Source organism: Aspergillus brunneoviolaceus, assembly GCF_003184695.1.
Source record: "Aspergillus brunneoviolaceus CBS 621.78 unplaced genomic scaffold BO95scaffold_87, whole genome shotgun sequence".
NCBI lineage: Eukaryota > Fungi > Ascomycota > Eurotiomycetes > Eurotiales > Aspergillaceae > Aspergillus > Aspergillus brunneoviolaceus.
In genome coordinates this window covers 1-21,703 of record NW_020290817.1, presented here as the reverse complement: position 1 = coordinate 21,703, position 21,703 = coordinate 1, and the positions used below count along the sequence as shown (strand labels likewise).

Genomic DNA, 21,703 nt, shown 5'->3' with positions numbered 1-21,703 from the left:
GCGGTGCATGGTGTGGCGTTTACCTGCTACTGCCACAATCTGACTACAGATCGCGTCATGCTGAATAATGGCAGCTGAGTCATCGAGATTCCCCGCCCGTCGCCGAAGCCGCCGCCATTCCGAGGGGCCGAGACTAGAGTAACGCAGCGCCGAGATAGCAGTCCACGATGGACATCTATGATTGTACAGTCACCTCCCCTTTTCTAGCATCCTACCTGGCTATGGTCTTCTTGTCGCAACTACCGTGCTGAATCATATATGCAACTTCATTCAGTTCTAGGATAGAATCGGTTCACCGTCTCCTCTCTTTTCCTTAGAGCTCACACCTTCCTTCTCTCGACCACCTTTACGCTTCGCCATTCCCCGCCATGTCAAATTTACCGTCTCACGCCTCACCAACGTTTGCGGCGCAACCCGCTTCTTCCAATACCATTGAACAGCTCTCGCTGGGGTCGGATCAGATTGCCCTCAATAGTCGGATAGATGAGCTCCGTGGCGATGCGGTCAGTGTGACCGACAGTGACCGAGGAGATGTGACCCCCGCCGTGCCAGCCTCTCTTCTTTCCCCGTCCTTTACCCCGCCAGCAACCCCAGGTGGAACATTTAATCCGGCACAATTGCTCCAACAAGCACAGCAACCTACCAGTTCAAAGCCGCCGAAACTCCTCTCGCGCCTCCCCGATGTCGAGTGCATTGTCCGTGCCCGCATCCCGACGACCACGGGCGCGGAGATGTTTCTCCACCTCTACCACAATGACCTGGATAACAAAGAACATTTGGCAATTGTCTTTGGCAACACAATCCGCAGCCGGAGCTTGGACAAGGTGCGACCTGGAGAGACCGAAATGGATCGCATGATTCGTGGTGCTTATGTTGGCAAACTTCACCCTGGTCGGGTTAGCAGTTGGTATGAGGAAGGGAACGCCGAGGGAGCGAAAGGCACGCAAAATGCGGATGAGAGTACCCCGAGTCAAGCGCCACTCGTGCGAATCCATTCGGAATGCTATACTGGGGAGACCGCCTGGTCTGCACGCTGCGACTGCGGTGAACAGCTTGACGAGGCAGCGAGATTGATGTCATTCCCCATGGAGACTTTGTCAGAACTCGCGTCGCAGCAGTCAGTGCCCGTCGCTTCGAACGCTTCTGGTGGTGTGATCGTCTACCTCCGGCAAGAAGGACGAGGGATTGGTCTCGGAGAAAAGCTCAAAGCGTACAACTTGCAGGATCTCGGATCAGATACCGTCGAAGCCAATCTGCTGTTGCGACACCCTGCCGATGCTCGAAGCTACGGATTGGCTACGGCCATCCTTGTCGATCTTGGCCTGGGAGAAGATGCCAATCCCCACGGTATCCGACTCCTCACGAACAATCCTGATAAGGTGCGTGCAGTTGAGGGTCCCAACCGCGAGGTCGTTGTTAAGGAGCGCGTGCCGATGATCCCCTTGGCATGGAGATCGGGCGGGAAGGCCGGCATTACGAGTACAGAGGTAGAGGGATATCTTAGGACAAAGGTACGTTCTTTTTCTCCCCCCTTTCCGCCTCACCCATACTGTGGGGCTTTTCATTTGTGCATCTTAGCTGTCGAAAAGTATCTTGAAGCTAATCCATCGGATGACAGATTTCAAAAATGGGACACATGATTCAGTAGACTAAAAAAGCTCCCTTTCCTTGTCGCATGCATGTTCACCTTTCACACTTTCTGCTTACACCTTTTTTTTTCACACCTGGGCTCTATATACTCATGAGGACCTCGAGGAGAGGTCTTATGTAATGTACGGTGTTTATGGGACAGCGACGTCTATCTTACCTTGCTTGCTTTGTCCTTACTTTCCTCATCTGTGCGTACCACATTTCCAACGTCTCCTCCGGGGGTGCGCGGGGTGTATTACTACCTGTCTTAGTTTCGTGCACATTGTACGTTTCGGTGGATCATCGCTACAACAACTTCGGAGAAACAGAAAGGGATCTGCGAAGTTTGCTTCCCGTTTGGCCTGGGCGTTAATCCTTCTGTCAGATTGAAGACCAATGAGAATGGTTCGCTTGAGACAGAGACTGATGGAGACTGATGGGAGGAACAATGGCCGAACAATGGCCAGACTGCCGTCGATGATGTGCACATTGACTGCTCAACCCTGGGCCGGGAGGGATGCTTTGTTTGCGCAGCTAGAACATGCCGGACGCCACGCTATCGAACCTTGTCCCCATGGAACCATAGTTCTTCATTCTGCACCGCCATCTTGTCAAAAGGCCAAAAGCTGAAGAGACGAATGGCAAATGACAAGAGGAAGGCAAAACGTGGTGCGCATTGGTGCTAATGATTGACTTTTGGGGGGGGTGAATACCCACTGCTTCCACTGCTGGAGCCAACCAGACCGAATTGATTCCTTTCCTGCGCCTTCGGGACCCTCCGTCCGCTTTCCCTTCCTTCCTTCCCCCCCCCATCATTCATTAATATTTCCACCTTCCCCGACCACCTCGAGCATGCACTCATGCATGTCTCATTAGCTTTCGATTACACCCATCCCCACCAGTCAGTCTTTTTCAAATGTCACATATCTTCATCACTGGGTGAAACAATAATTGTTGTCCAACTCTCTACAACTCGTCTAATCTCACGTCCTGAACTGTGTTGAATGGCTGGGTAGCTCACGTAGCCCCCCAGCCCGCGAGTGTTCGGCCATGGCCACCCGCCTACCGCCTCTCAATGAATTGGCTCGATCGCCAGCCCTCGAGGAAACATCCCCATCATCTACATCCTCGCTGGTGCCCGGTCACCCAGTCACTTCTATTGCTGCAATTTCCGATTCGAACTCGGTGGTGAAAGTCGAGGACTCCCCCACCCCGTCTGCATTGGCATCCGCTGATGCAGATACGCCCGCGCCTGATGCTGGAGGCGCGGCCACGGCGGTTGCGGGCCGGAAACGCAAGCTGAACAGCAATTCCGCCCGGGGTGTCGCCAATCTTACCCCGGAACAACTAGCTAAGAAGCGAGCCAATGATCGCCAGGCCCAGCGCGCAATTCGCGAGCGCACGAAGGCTCATATCGACTTGCTCGAACAGCAAGTCCGCGATCTTTCATCGCAGAAACCGTACTTGGATCTTCAGGCTGCGCTGAAGCAGAATGAAGCCGTTCAAGTGGAGAACAGAGAACTTAAGCAGGGGTTGAAAGCAGTCCTGGAGATCATACAACCCCTGTTAGGAGACCAGGCAAAGCCCGGTAGGTCACATCTGTTGTCTAGTTTGCTTCGACAAGCATTCCGGCAGATATACTTACCTCAGACATGTTCTAGATCTTTTAGCGTCGGCAGCCGCTTCCACGAGCGCCAAACCCATGCCCTCGATATCCGTGACGTCGTGTTTCTCAGACAATAGCCACTTTCCTTCAAACACCCAATCGTCGGCCTCGACCGATTCCTCGTATACGAAGCCTGCGGGCACGCAGGCCCCTCCCTCCTCCACACCCCTCACATTCTCGCCCACTGCAGGTCGGCGGAATTTAACGGCCGCTGGTCCGGCTTCGTTTCGCATTGCGTTTGATTACCAGCGACATAATTTAGCCCATGGCCTCGACTTCGGCGGCACGGATGAGCGGATGGGATTCAATTTCTTGCTCGATACGTCGCAACAGGTGCCCAAGGTGGATGGATTTCGTCGTTGCTCCGAGGCACCCAGACCAGCCCCTGCGAGCACAGCCTCGACTTATCCAGCACCTCTACCTGCAGGCGCGACGACGGAGCAACCGCTGTCCCTGCCTGCGCACTTGACTCCAATCCGGAACATCGCGCCGACCTGCACACTAGACGCTATCCTCATGGATTTCTTGCATCATCGCCAGCAAGAGGCAGCAAAGGGTGTACCGAAACAGAATCTTGTTGGCCCGTCGTATCCTAGCGTATCGTCCTTGCTTAATCCAGAAAAGAGTGTGTACTCACATCCTTTGTCGAAAGTGTTCACCGACATTCTGCGCACATTCCCGGATATCGCAACATTGCCGGAGCAAGTCTGTGTTCTTCTCTTGATGTTCCTCTTAATGCGATGGCAAATATATCCAACTCCAGAGAATTACGAGCGATTGCCTGAATGGCTGACCCCCCGTCCATCGCAGTTGCTCACTCCGCATCCGGCATGGATTGACTATTTGCCTTGGCCGCGCATGCGAGATCGCTTGGTCATGACGTATCGAGACTATCCGTTCGAGAACTGGTTCATACCCTTCACACGGACTCTGTCGGTCAACTGGCCATATGAAGCAACCGATTGTCTGCTGTCTACTGGTGATGGTGACGATTTGATTATCAATCCTGTCTTTGAAAGACATTTCCGAAACCTTAGCAATTGGTCCCTCGGCCCGGCGTTTGCGGAGGCATACCCTTCGCTGGTAGATACAACCAAGATCAAATAAAAACACTCACCGGCAAAAGTAAAATGCACATAATGGGTAATAGAGTGGGCGTTTTAACCACGGTTCGAAGTTCGGTGGCCTGTGGCCTCGGTCATGCCTAACGTTTGTTTTCTCATCTGAACGCATGTCATGCGCAATTACCCGTCTAAGAAAACCATACTTTCTCAAGGATATTTACTCGGGTTTCCGCCTTTTTTGAATTGGCCAACTAAAGCTGCCAGTGCATCGAGGCATGCCTTAACACGAAAGACACGGTGCTTGACAGAATTTATGATACTGAGTCATAGAAATGCGTTGGAAATTATTTGTATCTCGACTGTTTCCAAATGACAAACCCACAGATATCACGATGCTGGATCCCTCGGAATTCTCTTAGTACACACAGACTGATTGTACGGACACTTTGTACGGTCATGACGAGTTGCCCTGTCTGCTCTTCTCATTCCAGAATGGCAAGCCAGCCTTCTGCCGTAGAACTCCATACATGGAGCTGCTATCTAAGCATTCACCCGCATACTCCCTGGCCGCCTCCATGTTGTCCAAAGCCACTTGCAAGCCCGGGAGCTCAACCTTGCTCTCCTCGGCCATAGCGAAAGCATGTTTGGCATCTTTGATAGCCAAGGACACTCCAAATCCAGGCCGTGAGCCCAGCGGAGGGGCGTACACGCCCGTCGTCAACCTAGCGCATGTTAGAGGGTACATTCAACTGCTGAGAAGTGGGTACAAAAGAGACAGGCCAACCTCTTCGAATATCCCCCCGCGACGGGGCCGAAGGCTTCCCCGATGAGTTCCTCCATCGGCCCAGTGCCCAGGCCCGTGCGTTCAGCGAAGACCTGCGCTTCGCCGACGGCTTCCATCATGTTGACGGTGACGATATTGCTAGTTTCAGGGACGCGTTAGCCCTCCCTTCCTTCTTCGCACAGCCAAGAGCCAAAACAGCCTCCTCGAATGGAAGTCCGAAAACGCCCAAAACACAATGTAGGCGATGGCATGTAGAACGAGCCAAAGGACTCACCCCGCAATCTTCAACAGCGAGGCCCGCGTAGCATCCTCGCCGCAGTCGATGACCTTCCGCCCCATCACGTCCTGGATCCACGGCTTCACCTGCTGGGCGGCCGGCCTCGGCCCACCCAGAGCGAAGACGAGCTTGCCGTCGACCGCGATGGGGTTGCCGCCGAAGACGGGCGCCGCCAGGAACGAGGCCTCTTTCGCCTGGAGCTGGGCCACGGTCCGGCCGACCGTGCTCGGGTGGACGGTCGAACAGTCCACGAAGATCTTGTCGCGCAGCGAGATCTTGGACTCTGTGGCTGTGGTGATGAGATGTTGGAGGACGGCGTCGTTGGAGACCTTTTTTTTTTGGTCGCGGAGTTAGTTGGCGGGGTTTTTGGATCGAATCGTTTTTTGTGTTTTTGGGCAGACAGCCCCCGGTCGCTGGAATGGGGATTCAGTCATGGTTTTGGAGACATACCATGGTGAATATGATTCCACATTGGGCGACGAGCTTGGTGAAACTCGACTCCGGGGTCCCGCCCAGGGCCTTGAGGGGGTCGCCGCGCGCCATTGTCCGGTTCGAATAGAGCAGATTCAGGGCTCGTTTGCTGGCAAGGTGCTTTTGGAGGTTGCTGGCCATGGCCAGGCCCATGGAGCCGAGGCCATACTGTTGCGTTGGTGGGATTTCAGTATGGGTATGTGAAGAAGCTTGGGGGTTTTGGTTTGTGGTATGAGAAGGGAGGGGGGGAGGAGGAGGGGGGAGCATGGCACGGCACGGACCCAACCGATTTGTGGCATTGTGTTTGATTATAGGTATACTGAGACTCCTCTTGTAGGGGTTCACTCGCTTAGAGTCGAAGTGATGGTGAGTTGGTGGTTGGATTTTATCTTATGGTCTGTGAGACTATTGTAGTACCTGCGCATCTCGGGCGACAGACGATAACCGGCCGGGCCCGATGTCGGGACGGCGGAGATATTGGCAAAGAATCAACAAGCACTTTGATTCAGTCTGGGTTCTTTGACTACTGTACTCGTTATTCTGGGGTCTGGTATTCTGCATCACTTTCTCAATTGGGTCTGAACTGGCCTCAATTTCTAAAGGTCGTAGTCTCCATGATCTGAAGCATTGAGGGGTTTTGATGATCAGGGACTATAGTAGTTTTTTCATGGGATGCAATGAGACTGGTGATGTTCTGGAGTAGCTACAGTCTTGGAGCATTGCAGCTTACTATTAGTGTATACCATAGACCATGGAGTATAATCTGTGTAATCCGAGACTAAGTACTGTGGTACAGTACTACAGCCTCAGGCACCAACCGGTGATTGACCGCCCGGCAGGCCCCACCGAAGCAGTGCCGCTCCGGACGGGCGACCTGGTCTTCCTTCCATTGCTATTGCTGCTGCTGCTGCTGCTGCTGCTGCGGCTGCTCTCCGACTAACTTACTGCCTGCCTGCCTTCTGGACGTCATCTCCATACTCAACTCCCTCGCTCCCTTTTACCTCCTCCCGCTTTCTGATCAATCGCCTTCCTTTTTCCTTTCCCCCCCCCCCCGTCGCTCAATCTCAGTATCATCATGGCTGATATGCCTATTGGTACGTTGCGCTCCTCCCAACTCAACCCCTCCTCCCCCTCCTCCTCCCCCTTACTCTCTCCACCTGTCCCTCCTCTTCTTGCCCGGCATCTCCCCGTACCTCCCGCCTTCCCTTTCAGCTAACCACAACAATTCAACCAAACAGTGCTCGATGGAGGAACGGGTTTCCTCAAAGTCGGATATGCTGCGCAGGTCGGTCTACTCCGTTATGATCTCCTCTATTTCGTTCAATCATTAACGCTCGTGTCTTCCTGCAGAACTTCCCCGAGCACCAGTTCCCCTCGATAGTGGGGCGTCCCATACTGCGGACGGAAGAGCAAGCAGGCGACATTGTCGTCAAGGATATCATGTGCGGCGATGAAGCTGCTGCCGCCAGATCAATGCTCCAAATCACCTATCCCGTATGTCTATACATTTGCTGGTTCTGAATTACCGAAACCCAACCCCCCCCCGCCCTCGCGGCACAATTGAGCAGCCATGTTAACGTTGGGCCGGAATGGTTTCCTGGCCGGTCTCACTAGATGGAGAATGGAATTGTCAAGAGATGGGACGACATGCAACACCTATGGAACTACACTTTCTACGAGAAGATGAAGATCGACCCCACCGGCCGCAAGATCCTCCTCACCGAACCCCCCATGAACCCCCTGAAGAACCGGGAGCAGATGGCCGAGGTGATGCTGGAAGGCTACAACTTCGGTGGTGTCTACGTCGCTATCCAAGCCGTCCTTGCGCTGTATGCTCAGGGTAAGTCGCCAGTGCTCCTGAAACATCATCCCTGTCACCGACTAAGCTCCATGCTCTTTTTCGGCGAATCGCAGGTCTCAGCAGTGGTGTCGTCGTCGATTCCGGAGACGGTGTCACCCACATTATCCCCGTCTATGAATCCACCGTCCTGAACCACCACATCCACCGACTGGACGTTGCTGGTCGCGACGTCACCCGCAACCTGATCGCCCTTCTCCTCCGCCGCGGTTACGCCCTCAACCGCACGGCCGACTTCGAGACCGTGCGCCAGATCAAGGAGAAGCTGTGCTACGTCTCGTACGATCTGGAACTGGACAAGAAGCTCTCGGAAGACACGACGGTCCTCGTCGAGTCCTACACCCTCCCCGACGGCCGTGTCATCCGCGTGGGCAGCGAGCGGTTCGAGGCTCCCGAGTGTCTCTTCCAGCCGCACTTGGTCGACGTCGACCAACCCGGTATCGCCGAGCTGCTGTTCAACACCATCCAGGGTGCCGACGTCGACGTGCGCTCCAGTCTCTACAAGGCCATCGTGCTCAGTGGAGGAAGCAGCATGTACCCCGGTCTGCCCTCGCGTCTGGAGAAGGAGCTCAAGCAACTGTGGCTCACCCGCGTACTGCATGGAAACCCGGAGCGACTCAACGTATGCGCTTTTTGCCCAGATAAGCCCCATTCTATGCCATCCAGCTAACGTGGTCCCTATAGAAATTCAAGGTCCGCATCGAAGACCCGCCCCGACGAAGACACATGGTCTTCCTCGGAGGTGCCGTGCTGGCCAACCTGGTATGCAACCCTTCGTGGCCCAGCATGTGTCCGTCACTGCCTGCTAACCCTGTGTGTTCTTTTCTTCCAGATCGCCGACAAGGAGGATATGTGGGTCACCAAGCAAGAATGGGAGGAGCAGGGCGCACGTGCCCTCGCCAAACTCGGTCCGAGATAAACAGTCTAGGTAGTTTACCACTTTTCAAACCCAGTAACCCGTACATACATACATCCATACCTATCAACCAGCCTTTCCTAACCCGCCATATCCCAATCCCACCGTGACTTTATTCCGGAGACTTCAAGGCTCGTCACATCGCACTGTCTCTTCTAGCCAGATCCATTCTATCCTATCGAGGTATATCCATATCGATCTTCTACTTTATACTTCGCAGTTGAATATACATACTCTCCAAAGCGGGTGTGTATACTTGTTGTATGAGAAAAGATGAAGCGCGTGCCCGTCCATTCCCTTCGGCCTCAAGCTTGTTGTACAGTAATACACCATACCCTCGTCCTATGGTCGTCCTCTCAATAGGCTGCAATTGTAGATTCCACATGATGGTATGCACCGAATCACTGAACTTTTCAGGGTAATCAAATCACATACTTCCCACTCCCTGCTACAATCCATCTTACACGAATCTCAGACATAATCAACCCGAGTAGTCAACCGAAATCAACACAGAAATCCTTCGTCTAAGTCTATGTGGTGTATATATCTTCTACCAAACGAAAGAAGAAAAACAAACTCCTCAAGAATGCAGGACACAGGCCTCTATGATCCCAAGAATACAGAAAAAGGCAGGGGGGGGTTCATGCATGACCTATACAGAAGACAAGGTGGAAAGGGAAAAAAAAGATGTTATGTGAGTATGGTCACGCATCGTACAGCACACGCCCATCAAGTAGCAGGAACATAACACAGACAAAATAAGAACCAGAGGCCCGTCTCTACCAGCGGAGAGGCAAATGGATATCGAGGGAATATATAGATGGTGGGGTGGTGATGTTGAGGCGCAGGTGCCCCTGCTTGCCCCTTTGGGTTATTATAGGGGCTGTGATGACTTGTTTACTCATCGGAGTCGGACTCGGTCTGCTCGTTGGCGAGGACCTTCTTGCGCTCTTCGTTCATCTCGCGGTAGGTGCTCCAGCTAAGGAGGAAGAAGGCCACGATGATGAGGATGCCGCCGATGATGGAGGCCAGCGACAGGGGCTGGCCGGTGCGCAGCCAGTCGACGATCGCCACGAGGAAGATGGTCAGTAAGGCGGCGACGGAGGAGAGGACGGGCGAGGTCAGGGAGATCAGGACGAGGAAGGAGCCGGAGAATGCTGTGACAGAGAGGTGGTATTAGTTTGTTTTTCAATCCTCGGTTTATGGGGGTGCTTGATCGGGCTTGACTTACTGGCATTGGCGAGGACGGAGATCAGAAGCATCCAGGCCGCTTCGCCGGTCGGCCAGCGGAAGGTTTCCAGACCAATGATGTGCAGAAAGGGCAAGGGGATCCACAGGACAAGGAGCGTGAAGCATCCGATGAGGCTGCCAAACGTGTTCGCGAAGATCATGCTGCGTCCGGCGCTGGTGCCCTCCGGGGGACACGCGAACCGCTTGTATAAGACCTCGTACAGACCGTACAGCACACTGCCGATACCGATGATGATATTGCCCAGCAACCGGTTTTCGGCTTCGTCGTGCGCTTTGCCTTTCTTGCCGTCGTCGCGATCCCCGTATGCCACCACGAGCACCCCGACGATGGCTACCACGACCGCGATGATCTTGTCGGCCCGCAGTTTGTCCTTGAGGAGGGGGATCGAGAAGGCATACGCGAAGAAGGCGGAGCAATTGTAGATAGCGGTCAGGTCGCTCGGCGTGGTCATGTTGACCGCAACGTACCAGGAGCCTCCGGCGATTGTGAGAGCGGTGGTGACAAACGCCGTTGTTCGGAGCATATACGGGATAGGCGATCGCTGGGAATCACGAGACGTGAGGTGTACATCCTGGGTCTCCACCATTTTTGCCGTCGTGCGGAGGATATAGACATGCCGGCGCCAGAACGCCGCCCAGGACAGTTTGCGTTTCTGCAAGCGAAGGATGAGGAGCTGGAACGGCCACAGCAGCGCCCATGAACCATGTGTGAGATAGCTAGGTAGCAGCGGGGAAAGGTTAGCCTCTTGAATAGCGTAGAAGTCTCGAAGGTGAGCCCGGCGATCGTATACTCCAAACTTACAGCATACAATATGGTTTGTCCCAGTGCAGCTCGTGCTGAATGTATACCGCGGTCTCCGTCTGAACCACGAAACTCGCCAGGCTCAGAAGCAGGAACCCCGAGGCAATCATGTATTTTTGGCGTGTCGCCTGCTCCGCGCTGTGCTCGGGACTACTGCCGCGGATGGTCGGTCGCCGGGAATGGTGAAGCATAGGCCTGCCTTCTGCATCACCATTGCCCAGGCTGGCATTCGATAGCCGTCCCCGACGCTCATCCTTGAGCAGCGGTTGTTGGGCGCGGCCGTCAGCGGGTCGATGCATGACAGGGTGGTTCATGGGCATTTCATCGTCCGAATCGTGGAAGTCAAGGGCCGGATCCAGATCCCGGGCTTCTCCAACACCCGTTAATGGCACGCTATCTGCAGCCACCTTGTGCGGATTATCTGGATTGACGGATGTGAACAAAAAGTGAGAAGGGAGGAACGCGAGAAAAGCGACAATGAGACTCGGAAGCCTGCTCCTTGTCTCTATTATGTATGAACCGGGGCGACTATGACGAAGCGTGCGTCGGAAAGTGGGATGAAGGTGGGCGGGTAAGCCGCGCAGTCGGCCGAGGGAACAACCGGCAGCTCAGGTGGACGGAAGGATAGATTGGAGGGACTGCCGAAGGTTTAAAGCCCAACGTTCACGTGGGGGGGCCTAGCGAAGAAAGAATTGCAGCCCCAGCGGGTCAGTTGCCTGCGGGACAGAAGCGGATGATGAGGTCTTGAGGGCAAGGCATACAGCCTCGTATGTGTAGGATATCTCCGGTGGGAGGGAAGTACTTCGGACCGCTGCGCTGCGGCCACGTTTGCGAAAGTCGTTCGTGTAATATAATTGTGGGGGCGTCGGGGCAAGGACAGTAAGACGGAAGGGAGGAGGAACGAGCCAAGCCCCAAGAAAAATGAAAGAGGGTCTGCTGTAAGTAAGGGAGGGAGAAGAGTAAAGAAAGAAAAAGACGAAATATGGAAGGCTTGAAGGGTACCAGGATGTCAACTAGATGGCTGTAAGTCCGGAGTATGTGGTAGCGAGGTAGTAGGGGGGGCCTAATAAGTCGAGTCCATGCGCAGTTGCATTGCATCCGTTAAGGTAGTTGGCCCTATTCCCTTTCGAGTCAGGGACTACCGCCCCCCTAAGCAAAACCCTCACCGCCTCACTCAGCAGCGAGTCGGAACTCAGCGGCGGTGCAGCGCTAATTCGGTTCCGGCTAGTCACGTGTGGGGTTTCGGAGCGAGTCTCCAGCTTTCAAGGGCTTCCCCGCCAAGTCGCCGGATGGGGTCTTTGTCTTAGACAGCCTGGAGGTCAATACAGAGTACATGAACTTGGAATTTCTGATTGAGCAGAATTGCTATTACGACACCCTGATGCCTCCTCCGTCCCACCCCCGGCAACGTGAGAAAGAGATCTTGGACTGCTGCTAATTATCGATTCTCTAACCTTGTCATCATAATATTTACCCATGTCGAAGATCTTCCTCCGCCACATATCAATGCGCAAACCGGAAATCCATGCGTTTGTTCCCATCATCCTTGGTCGTCGCGACATAGTCAAGCTTTTGTTCCTCGGTCATCAAGTTCCAACGTCGGTCTCGCTCATGATTTCGCAGCATGTAGTAAGCCTTAGTAGCAATGTAGAGTATTATGTTGACGCCCACAAGTATCAGAAGCACTCGGTTGCCGACGATGTAACGCGGTGCATCCCCTACACACACAACGGACGCATCCATAGTCAGTCAGGAATGCTTCCGAGATGCGTCACAAATGATCGACACTCACCATCTGTGTATATGTTTGAGGAGATGATGGCAGACAACTGAACAGACATATTGTATATCGCCGCCGCAATGGCCCGAGTTCTGATGCTATTCGAATTGCGGGAAATCCACCCCGCTTGGAGTGCATGAGCTGCATATATGATTCATCAGTAACCATAGTGATTTCCGAGGCTGAAACAGCAGAAGCAGCCTCCACCGGACATGCACTCACCACTCGGGAGGCTGAGAAATAGGGTGAGGACAGTCCACACCACCCACTTGTTCGGTTGGCTGAGGTCCACCGCATTCATATAAATCAACATTGGCAAACTCCAGACCTGGGCGATGAGTCCCATCCATGATAGAGACTCGAAATACTCGCCCGCGTACGTGAGGATGATTCGGGTGATGATCATGAAGACCTATCGTTAGCAGATTAGCGTCTCACTACTGGTACTCAACAAACAATCAAACATCTGGTCTCGCACGCACACTGTATGGCATAGACAAAAGAATGGAGTTGAAGGTATCGAATCCGAAGTCCTTCAGTTGCAGAGTGAAATACTGCGAGACCGTTGCTGTTCACATTTTATCAGCTTGGACTTTTCTTCTGACGGGCGGAGCTTGAATCCAAGTAGATTCACTCACTCCAGGGGGTCAGAAACATGATCCCGACAATGTACAGCGGCCACAGGTCGAAATCGCTGAAGCTAAGCCACACCAGCTTCGCTGTCAAAGGCTGTCTGTTGTGCATTGAGCCCTTACTGGGATCTTCGCGTAATATGCGATTGACCATGATAACTTCCTCTCTGTGAAGTAGCTGGATTCAGTGCTCAGAGGTCGCACAAGCTTGACTAGAGAACCACATACCGTTCTGTAAACCAGCCGTCTTTGCCTCGGGCCCAGTTTGCAGTCTGAGTAGGTCCAGGTGGCAGAAAGACGAAGGACAAGAGTCCCAATGCCAGAGTGAAAAGACCCTATATCCTATGAGTAACAGTATTCTGGGGCTTGGGAGAACGTGACTGACATCAATCAAGAAAAGCCATCGCCAGCCAGCTTGACCACCACGGCCTCCCAGATGCAAGATGCCGTATGCCAGAAGGGCCGCCAGTATGTCGGCTAGCGAAGAAGCTGAGTACCAGAAGCCAAGACGTATTGACAGCTCGTGGTGCTTATAGAAGTACGACAGGTAAAGTAACATCTAGAGCCGGTCAGAGCAACTTCCTAGCACCTAGCCATCATTCGAACTCACTTACCGTGGGTGTGAATCCTCCCGACAAGATACCAATCAAAGCCCTGGTTACTAGGAAAGACGTCCTGCCAGACAGCCAGAACTGACAAGTAGCGACTATAGACCACGATATCATCTGGATCGGAATCCAGCGGTCCGCGCCGATCTTCTTGCCGATAATCTGCGCCGGTATCTCACTTAACAGATAGCACAACCTATACACCGTATTTCCCAAGTTGTAATCTACCTCGGGCAGAGCAGTCAGTACAGCGGCGTGGTGTGATAGGTGCTCACTGACCATCGCGGCTAAGATTCAGGTCGGTCAGAAAGTTATCCGCGTTGGCTTGCTCTGGTACGGTCAGAAACTAGTCGACAGACAGGGTCGAAGCTTATCAGGGGCGGCGGTACATACGGATATTGGATCTGTCGAGTTCCAGCGCAGTTATCATCACGCAAGCCCATAGAATTATGCGGATATCGAGCTTCTTGACCACGCTCTGCATCAGAGTTAGCTTTCAACACCATCCATGCTTTTGACTTCCTAGGGTGGAGGTACATCTTCTTCGCCTCTGGTCCATCGTGCTGCTGGGTCGAACCGATGTATATTCTCCCAGTCCGGTCGTGGCTTGTACTCCTCCGCTAAATCTGGGTCGTCGAAGACCGACGGCTGCGTCGCGATAGCATGTGGATTGTATGTCTTGGACCGTTGAAACCAGAAGCGATGAGAGTCGACCGCATCATCACCAAGTTGCCCATCGCTAATAGATGCTGAAGGCTTCTCCGTCACACTGACCGTAGCCTTTTTCTCGACGTCCGATGTAAGCGTTGTGGAAGAGAGCACTGTTAAGCTCTGCTTGCGTGCAGCCGAGCGAGCAATGACAAGCGACATGATTTTTCCGGGGTGCCTGGATAGGCTCAATTGCGACTTGGATCAACCCCCGGAGTAAATCTTCGACCGCCACACCAGGTCAATCAACAATTTAAGTAGTTTAGTTTTTTAGTCCTTCATTGCAACTCTCAACAGCCAAGCGGCAGGCAAGGGGACTATTGTCAAGCCACCCTCATGGTTTTTTCTCACCCATGTCCCGGTAGCAGATATCAGTGTGACCTCGGAATCTAGATCCCAGCATTGATGCGGCTCCTCAAGCGCTTGAGGTGTTTTCGACTGAGACCCATGGGTTGAGAGAGCTGCGGGCCCCCTTGATGCAGTCTTCCTTGGGCTGTCGAGGCTCGTTTGCGTTCTGCGCTTGCCGGTAGTTCGCGCTGCATAGTAGTAAGGTATCACTGCAGCACGAGCGCCAGGACCTATTTGCGCAAGCGATGGAAACAACCTTGTCAGGAGCGAGAGGGAAGTCAGCTTTGCCTTCCTCGAATTCCTCTGAGTCTGGCTCCATTTGAGAATTAGAGTTTTGTGACAAAATCCCCTAGTCCGGTGCTGCTGGCAAGCCGGATAGGAAGTATGTACAGCATCTTCATGGAATGGTCACGCAAGGAAGTGATAAGCGCATTGTCAAGGAGTTATTTGCGACAGGCCTGAGACTAGGGATTCTTGAGGCCGTGAGTGAGAAATGTGGCAGAGGTGCTGTCAGACGCCTTCCCCAGATTAGTCTTGGAACATGGGCCTAGATTCATGTAAGGGACTGACTGGCTTTGAGGCTACAACAGATTCGGACCATGTAGTATGCGAGGATCGACTCCTGATAGCTCAGAATAGGAGTCTCGTTGCGTACGATGAACAAAAGAGTTCCTCCAGCTATAGCGAATTGGAGGGGAATCTTGTTCCGGTCGAGAACGGAGATAACCGTGATGCTGCGCGTACCGGTAGTCGCTCTTGTTAGACTTGACGTAGAAAGAGCCTTGTATAGAGATCACAGAGCTAAATGCTTCGCAGTCAAAACATTCGGCGGCGTCTGTTTCCGAATATGCTCCTCAGCCTGTCGGCGATATGCGACACCGACCAAGCTGCAGCACGGGTGGTGGGTGGTGGGTGGTGGGTGGTGGGTGGAATGCCATCGATGCTCTAGACCCTCCAAGGGTTGCTGTTCATGTGATCTTCCATCTATCTACTCCGTACTCCGTAACTTGGAACAACAATTGCATCCCGTCTCTTGATGCTCGATCGACTCGTGATGGCCTACTTTGCCGGCTTACAATAATGCATTCCGATTTGACTGCGTGCTGCATGCCTTCCGCCACTTTTACTGCCAATTTACTACTTACCATAGTACCATGGTATCGCTGCCAATTCGGCCACCCTCCTTTTCCCTTTTCCAACCTCATGTGAGGTTGCGCGTTTTCTTGTTACGTCCGTATCACATGTGAGTTGTAAATCGAGCCACGTAGCTTGGCAATTTGGGTTCCTTATCAAAGGTTTTCGTGCTCACAATGTCCCCGGCCTCAATTTATCTTTTGTTTCAGATATGTAGGAAAGTGTGTGACAACCAGCTTGCGATTGGATGGAGTGATTTCATATATCGAGACTCATTGATTTCATATTTGTCTTGTTCCGTTAACTTACTGTCACTCGCACCACACTTAGGCGTCGGCCTTCGGCTTGAACAATGCCTCCTTCGTATCATATGTGTACTTCAGATCAAGGTGCCAATAGTCCGGCGCCGTGGGCTTCGCAATCAGCCATGCCTTGTCCAGGGCCTCCACCACTTCCTCGGGCAACGGGCCCTTCTGGATGTCTCTGAGATTGCTCTCTAGCTGTGCGATGCTGCTCACACCGACGATAATGCCGTCTCGACCACCCTCCTTGATGTTTAGAAGAGAGTGATGACGGATCCAGCGGAACGCAATTTCCGGCAATGTCAGACCGTGCTTCTCTGCAACAGGCTCGATGATCCGCAGGGCGTCAAAGGTCGCGTCCTTGAAGTAGCGTTTGCGATACAACGTGCCAGTGGAAGACTTATCGCTGTATCTGCCGTCTTCGGGAATATCCTGGGTCTTGTACTTTCCAGACAGGATTCCACCAGCAAGCGGGTTGTACACCACAATGTCGATGCCATACCGCTTGCAAGCATGAACCAATTCGGTTTCAATGGAGCGAGCTGTGGCAAGGCTGGTTAGTACTATCATGGGGCATCATAATTTCCAGAAACCCGAGCAAGCGACTCACTGATAGCATTGTACATGGCCTGGTAGATGGTCGGTCGTACCCAGCCTCTCTCGTTGCAGACTGTGACGATCTCCGCGACCTCGAAGGCAGTGAAGTTACTCAGACCGAGCTCGACGAACTTTCCCTCCTTGTGCAATTGATTGACAGCCTCCAGGGTTTCCGTGAAGGGGACCGAGCGGTCGGCAGCATGAAGGTAGAAGATGTCAACGCAGTCTGTGCCCAGGTTCTGCAGTGAGAGCTCGAGTTTCTCACGAATGACATGTGGCTTGTGGTAGCCCGGCTGCCCGGGGTACCACTTGGTGGCCAAGGTCAACCCACGCTCCTTCCACTTCGTCTGAGCAGTGAAAGCTTCCTGTTGTCCTCCTACATATGTGCGCGCAGTGTCAACCTCATTGAAGCCTTGCTGTTGGAAAAGGTCCAGGCACTTGTTGAATTCATCGACTGAGGTGATCCGAGCCCCTGCAGACTCGTCCGGACCAAATGTCATCAACCCAAGGATGACCCTTGGTAGGGGGTTCTGAGCGACGAGAGGCATGGTGGAATATAAGGCGAATGGCTCAGCGTTCAGACACCTAAGGCGGGGTACAGTAGAGCTAAGAGGAAGTTAGCTTGTGCCGGGATTCGCAATTGGCTATATTGCTGAATGTGATAAATACCTGAAATGCAATGTCTGGGGATAAGGAGATTTATCAGAGAATGATTGAGACTGGTCCTCGTCGAGAAAGGATGGGTTATGAAGGAAATACAATGAAAGCAGGTGTTAGGGAGATAAGAGCTGTATTTGTCACCTTCCCCGCCATAGTTGACTGACTAGTTGAGTATGGCGCAACCCACACCCCGCCCGTCCGACGGCATCGCCGAGCAGCTGTATATCTCGGCTTCGATCGGCAGCGGCTACCATAATTCCTGACTCAGTATCAACATCTTGACTGACTTAAGCATCATTGCATATTTTGTTTTAGTATGTGAAGCATAATTGATGATGGCTTGGTTTCCTTTCCTTGGGTAACCAGCTCTCACTGTTGGGCAACAATTACTAACAAATCCGCTATCGGCATCTGGTGAACTCTGATGAGCTTGACTCATCAACATACTTTGGCCATACCGTCATTGTACCTGCGCCCGACTCCTGATCTCATTCTTGCCACACTGCTTTCTACAAGATGAGCGCCCCAAGCAAGGACACATGCTCGATACTGGTCATCAACCCGAACACCTCGTCGCATATGACCAATGCGCTAATTCCACTGTTGGATAATCTCGGCCACGGGGGTACTCAGTTCGACTACTTCACAGCCCCGGTGTCGGAAACCGTCACTCTTCCGGACGGCAGCATTGTGGAGGGGGTGCCCAGCATTGACTCAGGCGAAGACTCGGTGAAATCGGCTCTCTACTGCATGCCGTTTCTTGAGCGCATCATCTCCGAATATGACGGCTTTATCGTATGTTGCTTCTCAGCACACCCTCTTGTGGGGATGTTGAAGGAAAAGGTGCGCAAGATCGAGGAATCAAACACCTCCATCGTGCCATCGGAGCAGAAAGTGAAGCGAAAGTACGTCACGGGTATTTTCGAAGCTGGAGTGCTAGCTTCGCTGGGCGTGGTCAGCTCGTTTCAGTACGCATCAGGGCATGGCTATCACAAGTCCCAGTCGCCGGAAACTTTCGGCATCATCTCCACCGGCAAAATTTGGGAGGCGGAGCTCAGCAGTGCCGTTGCTGAAATGCTCGGTCACTCAAGCGACGGTAGCATTAGCCACTTTGCTGGGGTTGAGACTACAGGACTGACCGCTGTTGAGCTGCACACTACTCCTCCTCAAGAAGTGAGAAGACGGCTTGTTGAAGCAACTGAGCGACTCCTCAAAGGCTCGCAACGTCCCGTGGGCGCGATCTGCATGGGCTGCGCCGGTATGGTAGGCATGGAAGAAGCGGTCCGAGAAGGGTGTGTGAGAGCATATGGTCGGCAGAAGGGCTGTCAAGTGAGAATCATTGACGGGGTTGCTGCCGGGGCGGGGATGCTTGTGACAGCTTGCAAAGTCGGTTACTGAACCAAGCCCACATTCGGCCTCCTTTGTACATACAGAAATTTGATTGCTCTGGGTAGGTCAGGGTGGGATAGAGGCTCTTTAATGGGCCTGTTGTTGAATTTAGAACAGCAGCGATCTGGCCATCCGTCAAATAGTACGGCAATTATGCGCAAAGCCTAAGCTTCGATGAGAGTGCACATCAGTCGGTAGCGCGGATCAATGCGTGAATATCCCGCTCACTCGTGGAGACGCTGTAAGCTAAGAAGAGAGATCCATGTTCTTATGAGTAGCAATCTCCAACCGAGATGTGTCGGGCAGGAACGCGTTGCGCTCGAGTCCAGGCAAGTTCATTGTTGTAGAAGCTGCCTGCTGGTAGCAGTTTTGGCCTGAGGCCGCCACACCTAACCTAGATTGAAAGCTGGAAGTTTCCCCGCGGAACGCGCTACGCGTGGGCCAAAAACCACGACTAACTGACGGTGGTCAAGCAGAAAGATGCCCAGGTATGTGCCACAATCTCGCTTCTCTTGTAATCAGTCTCAGGTCCTCTATCTGATTATTTACATTGCTAATTCCGAGATCAGAGAAATAATCACAATCCAAGCCGGCCAGTGCGGCAACAATGGTACCTAGTCCTGCTCCAACACTATTTCTTATCGCAAACAACAATAGCTTCCCAAGAATGTGTTTCTTTGCTCGAGCGTTGGGACTGACTGACATGTCATTTAGTCGGCTCGCAATTCTGGCAGCAGCTTTGTCTCGAACACGGAATAAGTCAGGATGGCAATTTAGAAGATTTCGCAACTGAAGGCGGCGACCGTAAGGATGTCTTCTTCTACCAGGTACGCCCGCGGATTCCACAGCTTGGGTGCCTGGACAAACAAGTCTAACAACTTTTTCTCTTCTAAGAGCGATGATACTCGATATATCCCCCGAGCGATCCTTCTGGATCTTGAGCCCAGAGTACGAACCCTCCCTCGGCAGCAATCAGTCGACACGTCTATAGTGCACAGATCATGAGCTCATGCTTCCCAACCAGGTCCTCAATGCTATTCAAGCCGGTCCCTACCGCAACATCTACAACCCCGAGAACTTCTTTATTGGTCAGCAGGGCATTGGCGCAGGAAACAACTGGGGCGCCGGTTACTCGGCGGGTGAAGTTGTGCAGGAGGAGATCTTCGACATGATCGATCGAGAAGCGGATGGGAGCGATTCACTTGAGGTATGATCCATGGTGCCTAAGGAGGAGACACACAAAGACCGGCACTTCAATACGTCGCTCGAATCATGGGGCTGACATCGCACTATGTTAGGGATTCATGTTTTTGCATTCGATCGCAGGAGGCACAGGCTCTGGTCTGGGCAGCTTTATCCTTGAGCGGATGAACGACCGATTCCCCAAGAAATTAATGCAGACATACTCTGTCTTTCCCGATACCCACTCTGTGGACGTGGTCGTCAACCCATACAACAGTCTGCTCACCATGCGACGGTTGACGCAAAATGCCGACTCTGTTGTAAGACCTCCTTGAATCCTACGTACCCTGCCGGGATGTTCTCGGTACAAGCTGAAATAATTGTCTCTCATATTTAGGTTGTGCTGGACAATGGCGCTCTCTCAAGAATCGTTGCCGACAGACTCCATGTGCAAGAACCATCATTTCAACAAACAAATCAGCTAGTATGATCCTCATGCGCAGACAACAGGAGCAAAGGAAACGGACGTGTCCCTAACACTGTCTTTCTAGGTATCCACCGTCATGTCCGCCTCCACCACCACCCTCCGTTATCCCGGCTACATGCATAATGACCTGGTGGGAATCATCGCTTCCTTGATACCCACACCACGCAGCCACTTCCTCATCACCTCCTACACCCCCTTCACCGGCGACAACATCGAGCAGGCCAAGACCATCCGGAAGACGACCGTCCTGGACGTGATGCGCCGACTCCTGCAGCCCAAGAACCGCATGGTGTCGATCAACCCCAGCAAATCCAGCTGTTACATCAGCATTCTCAACATCATCCGGGGCGAAGCCGACCCGACCGACGTCCACAAGTCGCTGCTCCGCATCCGCGAGCGGCGCCTGGCGTCGTTCATCCCGTGGGGACCCGCCAGCATCCAGGTGGCCTTGACGAAGAAATCACCATACATCCAGGACACGCACCGCGTCAGCGGTCTGATGCTGGCCAACCACACCTCAGTCGCCACCTTGTTCAAGCGGATCGTTCAGCAGTACGACCGCCTGCGCAAGCGCAACGCTTTCTTAGAGCAATACAAGAAGCAGAGTCCCTTCTCGGATGGCCTTGGGGAGTTCGACGAGGCCCGAGCTGTGGTTATGGACCTGGTTGGGGAGTACGAGGCGGCCGAGGGCGAGGATTACCTGGATCCGGATGCTAAAAAGGAGAAAGAGCTCGGAATCTGATGTGTGAACGAACGACCCTCTTGTCTATCTCTTTGTCGTTCGCATGTTTAAGTTTTGTGTGTGTGAGGGTGTGTGTCTCTGCGTTTGGACATTCCTGATGTGATTCCTTTTGTTTAATGACTACCAAGGGTTGACTAATGTATATCAAGCGGCGAAGGCGTTTCTCAAATTGATGGTTGTTTCTTCTTTCTGATAAAAGAAAGCCAACTTAGAATGCATACATACGGCCATCCTGTCCTGTTCTGGCTACATGAGTTCGAGCTTCCCAACAGAATTGGGGCTCGTTGTTGGGCTTGAGTAGGACGGACACCTGGACAGCCAGTTGTCGGACGTCGGTAACAGTTACACAACGGTTTCACCGGCCGGGGAGGTGTGGTAACTGGGTAAGCGATCAGGCCAAGGGGCGGCGGGGGGGG

At 53.0% G+C, this 21,703-nt stretch overlaps 9 protein-coding genes across 9 annotated transcripts; 5 read left to right on the top strand and 4 right to left on the bottom strand.

The window, feature by feature from the left end:
- Window positions 1–368: 368 nt before the first annotated feature.
- Window positions 369–1,648, top strand: BO95DRAFT_456933 (GTP cyclohydrolase II; the record flags this gene model as incomplete). The annotated part of the gene is made up of 2 exons (XM_025588443.1): window positions 369–1,511; window positions 1,619–1,648. 2 exons carry the CDS (start codon window positions 369–371, stop codon window positions 1,646–1,648), a joined length of 1,173 nt encoding a protein of 390 aa, XP_025437485.1.
- Window positions 1,649–2,489: 841 nt separating this feature from the next.
- On the top strand, window positions 2,490–4,402 carry BO95DRAFT_456932 (bZIP transcription factor; the record flags this gene model as incomplete). The annotated part of the gene is made up of 4 exons (XM_025588442.1): window positions 2,490–2,568; window positions 2,780–3,217; window positions 3,254–3,351; window positions 3,428–4,402. The coding sequence occupies 4 exons, from the start codon at window positions 2,490–2,492 to the stop codon at window positions 4,400–4,402; spliced, it is 1,590 nt and encodes a 529-aa protein (XP_025437484.1).
- Window positions 4,403–4,708: 306 nt separating this feature from the next.
- BO95DRAFT_447331 (NAD(P)-dependent oxidoreductase) lies at window positions 4,709–6,229 on the bottom strand. Its single transcript, XM_025587596.1, has 4 exons — window positions 5,871–6,229; window positions 5,418–5,749; window positions 5,144–5,281; window positions 4,709–5,081 (listed from the first exon to the last, which is right to left on the bottom strand). Exons 1-4 carry the CDS (start codon window positions 6,156–6,158, stop codon window positions 4,814–4,816), a joined length of 1,026 nt encoding a protein of 341 aa, XP_025437483.1. The 5' UTR covers window positions 6,159–6,229; the 3' UTR covers window positions 4,709–4,813.
- A 717-nt stretch (window positions 6,230–6,946) lies between these two features.
- BO95DRAFT_447328 (actin-related protein 2) lies at window positions 6,947–8,753 on the top strand. Its single transcript, XM_025587595.1, has 7 exons — window positions 6,947–6,985; window positions 7,130–7,176; window positions 7,242–7,385; window positions 7,506–7,731; window positions 7,806–8,371; window positions 8,434–8,511; window positions 8,582–8,753. Exons 1-7 carry the CDS (start codon window positions 6,967–6,969, stop codon window positions 8,666–8,668), a joined length of 1,167 nt encoding a protein of 388 aa, XP_025437482.1. The 5' UTR covers window positions 6,947–6,966; the 3' UTR covers window positions 8,669–8,753.
- Window positions 8,754–9,487: 734 nt separating this feature from the next.
- On the bottom strand, window positions 9,488–11,209 carry BO95DRAFT_278880 (uncharacterized protein). Its single transcript, XM_025581630.1, has 3 exons — window positions 10,719–11,209; window positions 9,897–10,633; window positions 9,488–9,822 (listed from the first exon to the last, which is right to left on the bottom strand). The coding sequence occupies exons 1-3, from the start codon at window positions 11,036–11,038 to the stop codon at window positions 9,563–9,565; spliced, it is 1,317 nt and encodes a 438-aa protein (XP_025437481.1). The 5' UTR covers window positions 11,039–11,209; the 3' UTR covers window positions 9,488–9,562.
- Window positions 11,210–12,221: 1,012 nt separating this feature from the next.
- On the bottom strand, window positions 12,222–14,608 carry BO95DRAFT_456928 (putative MFS transporter; the record flags this gene model as incomplete). The annotated part of the gene is made up of 11 exons (XM_025588441.1): window positions 12,222–12,436; window positions 12,511–12,639; window positions 12,721–12,910; window positions 12,981–13,066; window positions 13,137–13,297; window positions 13,359–13,465; window positions 13,516–13,689; window positions 13,745–13,962; window positions 14,018–14,068; window positions 14,132–14,216; window positions 14,276–14,608. The coding sequence occupies 11 exons, from the start codon at window positions 14,606–14,608 to the stop codon at window positions 12,222–12,224; spliced, it is 1,749 nt and encodes a 582-aa protein (XP_025437480.1).
- A 1,203-nt stretch (window positions 14,609–15,811) lies between these two features.
- BO95DRAFT_518264 (aldo/keto reductase family protein) lies at window positions 15,812–17,605 on the bottom strand. Its single transcript, XM_025591959.1, has 3 exons — window positions 17,497–17,605; window positions 16,841–17,433; window positions 15,812–16,772 (listed from the first exon to the last, which is right to left on the bottom strand). Exons 2-3 carry the CDS (start codon window positions 17,373–17,375, stop codon window positions 16,255–16,257), a joined length of 1,053 nt encoding a protein of 350 aa, XP_025437479.1. The 5' UTR covers window positions 17,376–17,433; window positions 17,497–17,605; the 3' UTR covers window positions 15,812–16,254.
- A 133-nt stretch (window positions 17,606–17,738) lies between these two features.
- BO95DRAFT_447323 (aspartate/glutamate racemase family protein) lies at window positions 17,739–19,069 on the top strand. Its single transcript, XM_025587594.1, has one exon. The coding sequence runs from the start codon at window positions 18,004–18,006 to the stop codon at window positions 18,883–18,885; it is 882 nt and encodes a 293-aa protein (XP_025437478.1). The 5' UTR covers window positions 17,739–18,003; the 3' UTR covers window positions 18,886–19,069.
- Window positions 19,070–19,323: 254 nt separating this feature from the next.
- BO95DRAFT_447322 (gamma-tubulin mipA) lies at window positions 19,324–21,461 on the top strand. Its single transcript, XM_025587593.1, has 8 exons — window positions 19,324–19,364; window positions 19,446–19,486; window positions 19,591–19,703; window positions 19,771–19,824; window positions 19,901–20,083; window positions 20,175–20,378; window positions 20,456–20,542; window positions 20,610–21,461. Exons 1-8 carry the CDS (start codon window positions 19,357–19,359, stop codon window positions 21,285–21,287), a joined length of 1,368 nt encoding a protein of 455 aa, XP_025437477.1. The 5' UTR covers window positions 19,324–19,356; the 3' UTR covers window positions 21,288–21,461.
- Window positions 21,462–21,703: the final 242 nt, after the last annotated feature.

Bases quoted from the DNA above. Each gene is read 5' to 3' on its own strand.
- BO95DRAFT_278880 (XM_025581630.1), bottom strand. From the start codon at position 11,038: ATGCCCATGAACCACCCTGTCATGCATCGACCCGCTGACGGCCGCGCC. The intron at 10,634-10,718 runs GTAAGTTTGGAG...GCTGCTACCTAG, and splicing joins GACAAACCATATTGTATGCT to CTATCTCACACATGGTTCAT. The intron at 9,823-9,896 runs GTAAGTCAAGCC...TCTCTGTCACAG, and splicing joins CTCCGTCCTCGCCAATGCCA to CATTCTCCGGCTCCTTCCTC.
- BO95DRAFT_447323 (XM_025587594.1), top strand. From the start codon at position 18,004: ATGAGCGCCCCAAGCAAGGACACATGCTCGATACTGGTCATCAACCCG.
- BO95DRAFT_447328 (XM_025587595.1), top strand. The intron at 8,372-8,433 runs GTATGCGCTTTT...TGGTCCCTATAG, and splicing joins GAAACCCGGAGCGACTCAAC to AAATTCAAGGTCCGCATCGA. The intron at 8,512-8,581 runs GTATGCAACCCT...CTTTTCTTCCAG, and splicing joins GTGCCGTGCTGGCCAACCTG to ATCGCCGACAAGGAGGATAT.
- BO95DRAFT_518264 (XM_025591959.1), bottom strand. From the start codon at position 17,375: ATGCCTCTCGTCGCTCAGAACCCCCTACCAAGGGTCATCCTTGGGTTG. The intron at 16,773-16,840 runs GTGAGTCGCTTG...GCCTTGCCACAG, and splicing joins GGCCATGTACAATGCTATCA to CTCGCTCCATTGAAACCGAA.
- BO95DRAFT_447322 (XM_025587593.1), top strand. The intron at 20,379-20,455 runs GTAAGACCTCCT...TCTCATATTTAG, and splicing joins CGCAAAATGCCGACTCTGTT to GTTGTGCTGGACAATGGCGC. The intron at 20,543-20,609 runs GTATGATCCTCA...CTGTCTTTCTAG, and splicing joins TTCAACAAACAAATCAGCTA to GTATCCACCGTCATGTCCGC.
- BO95DRAFT_447331 (XM_025587596.1), bottom strand. From the start codon at position 6,158: ATGCTCCCCCCTCCTCCTCCCCCCCTCCCTTCTCATACCACAAACCAA. The intron at 5,282-5,417 runs GTGAGTCCTTTG...CCCTGAAACTAG, and splicing joins TCGCTGTTGAAGATTGCGGG to CAATATCGTCACCGTCAACA. The intron at 5,082-5,143 runs GTTGGCCTGTCT...AACATGCGCTAG, and splicing joins GCGGGGGGATATTCGAAGAG to GTTGACGACGGGCGTGTACG.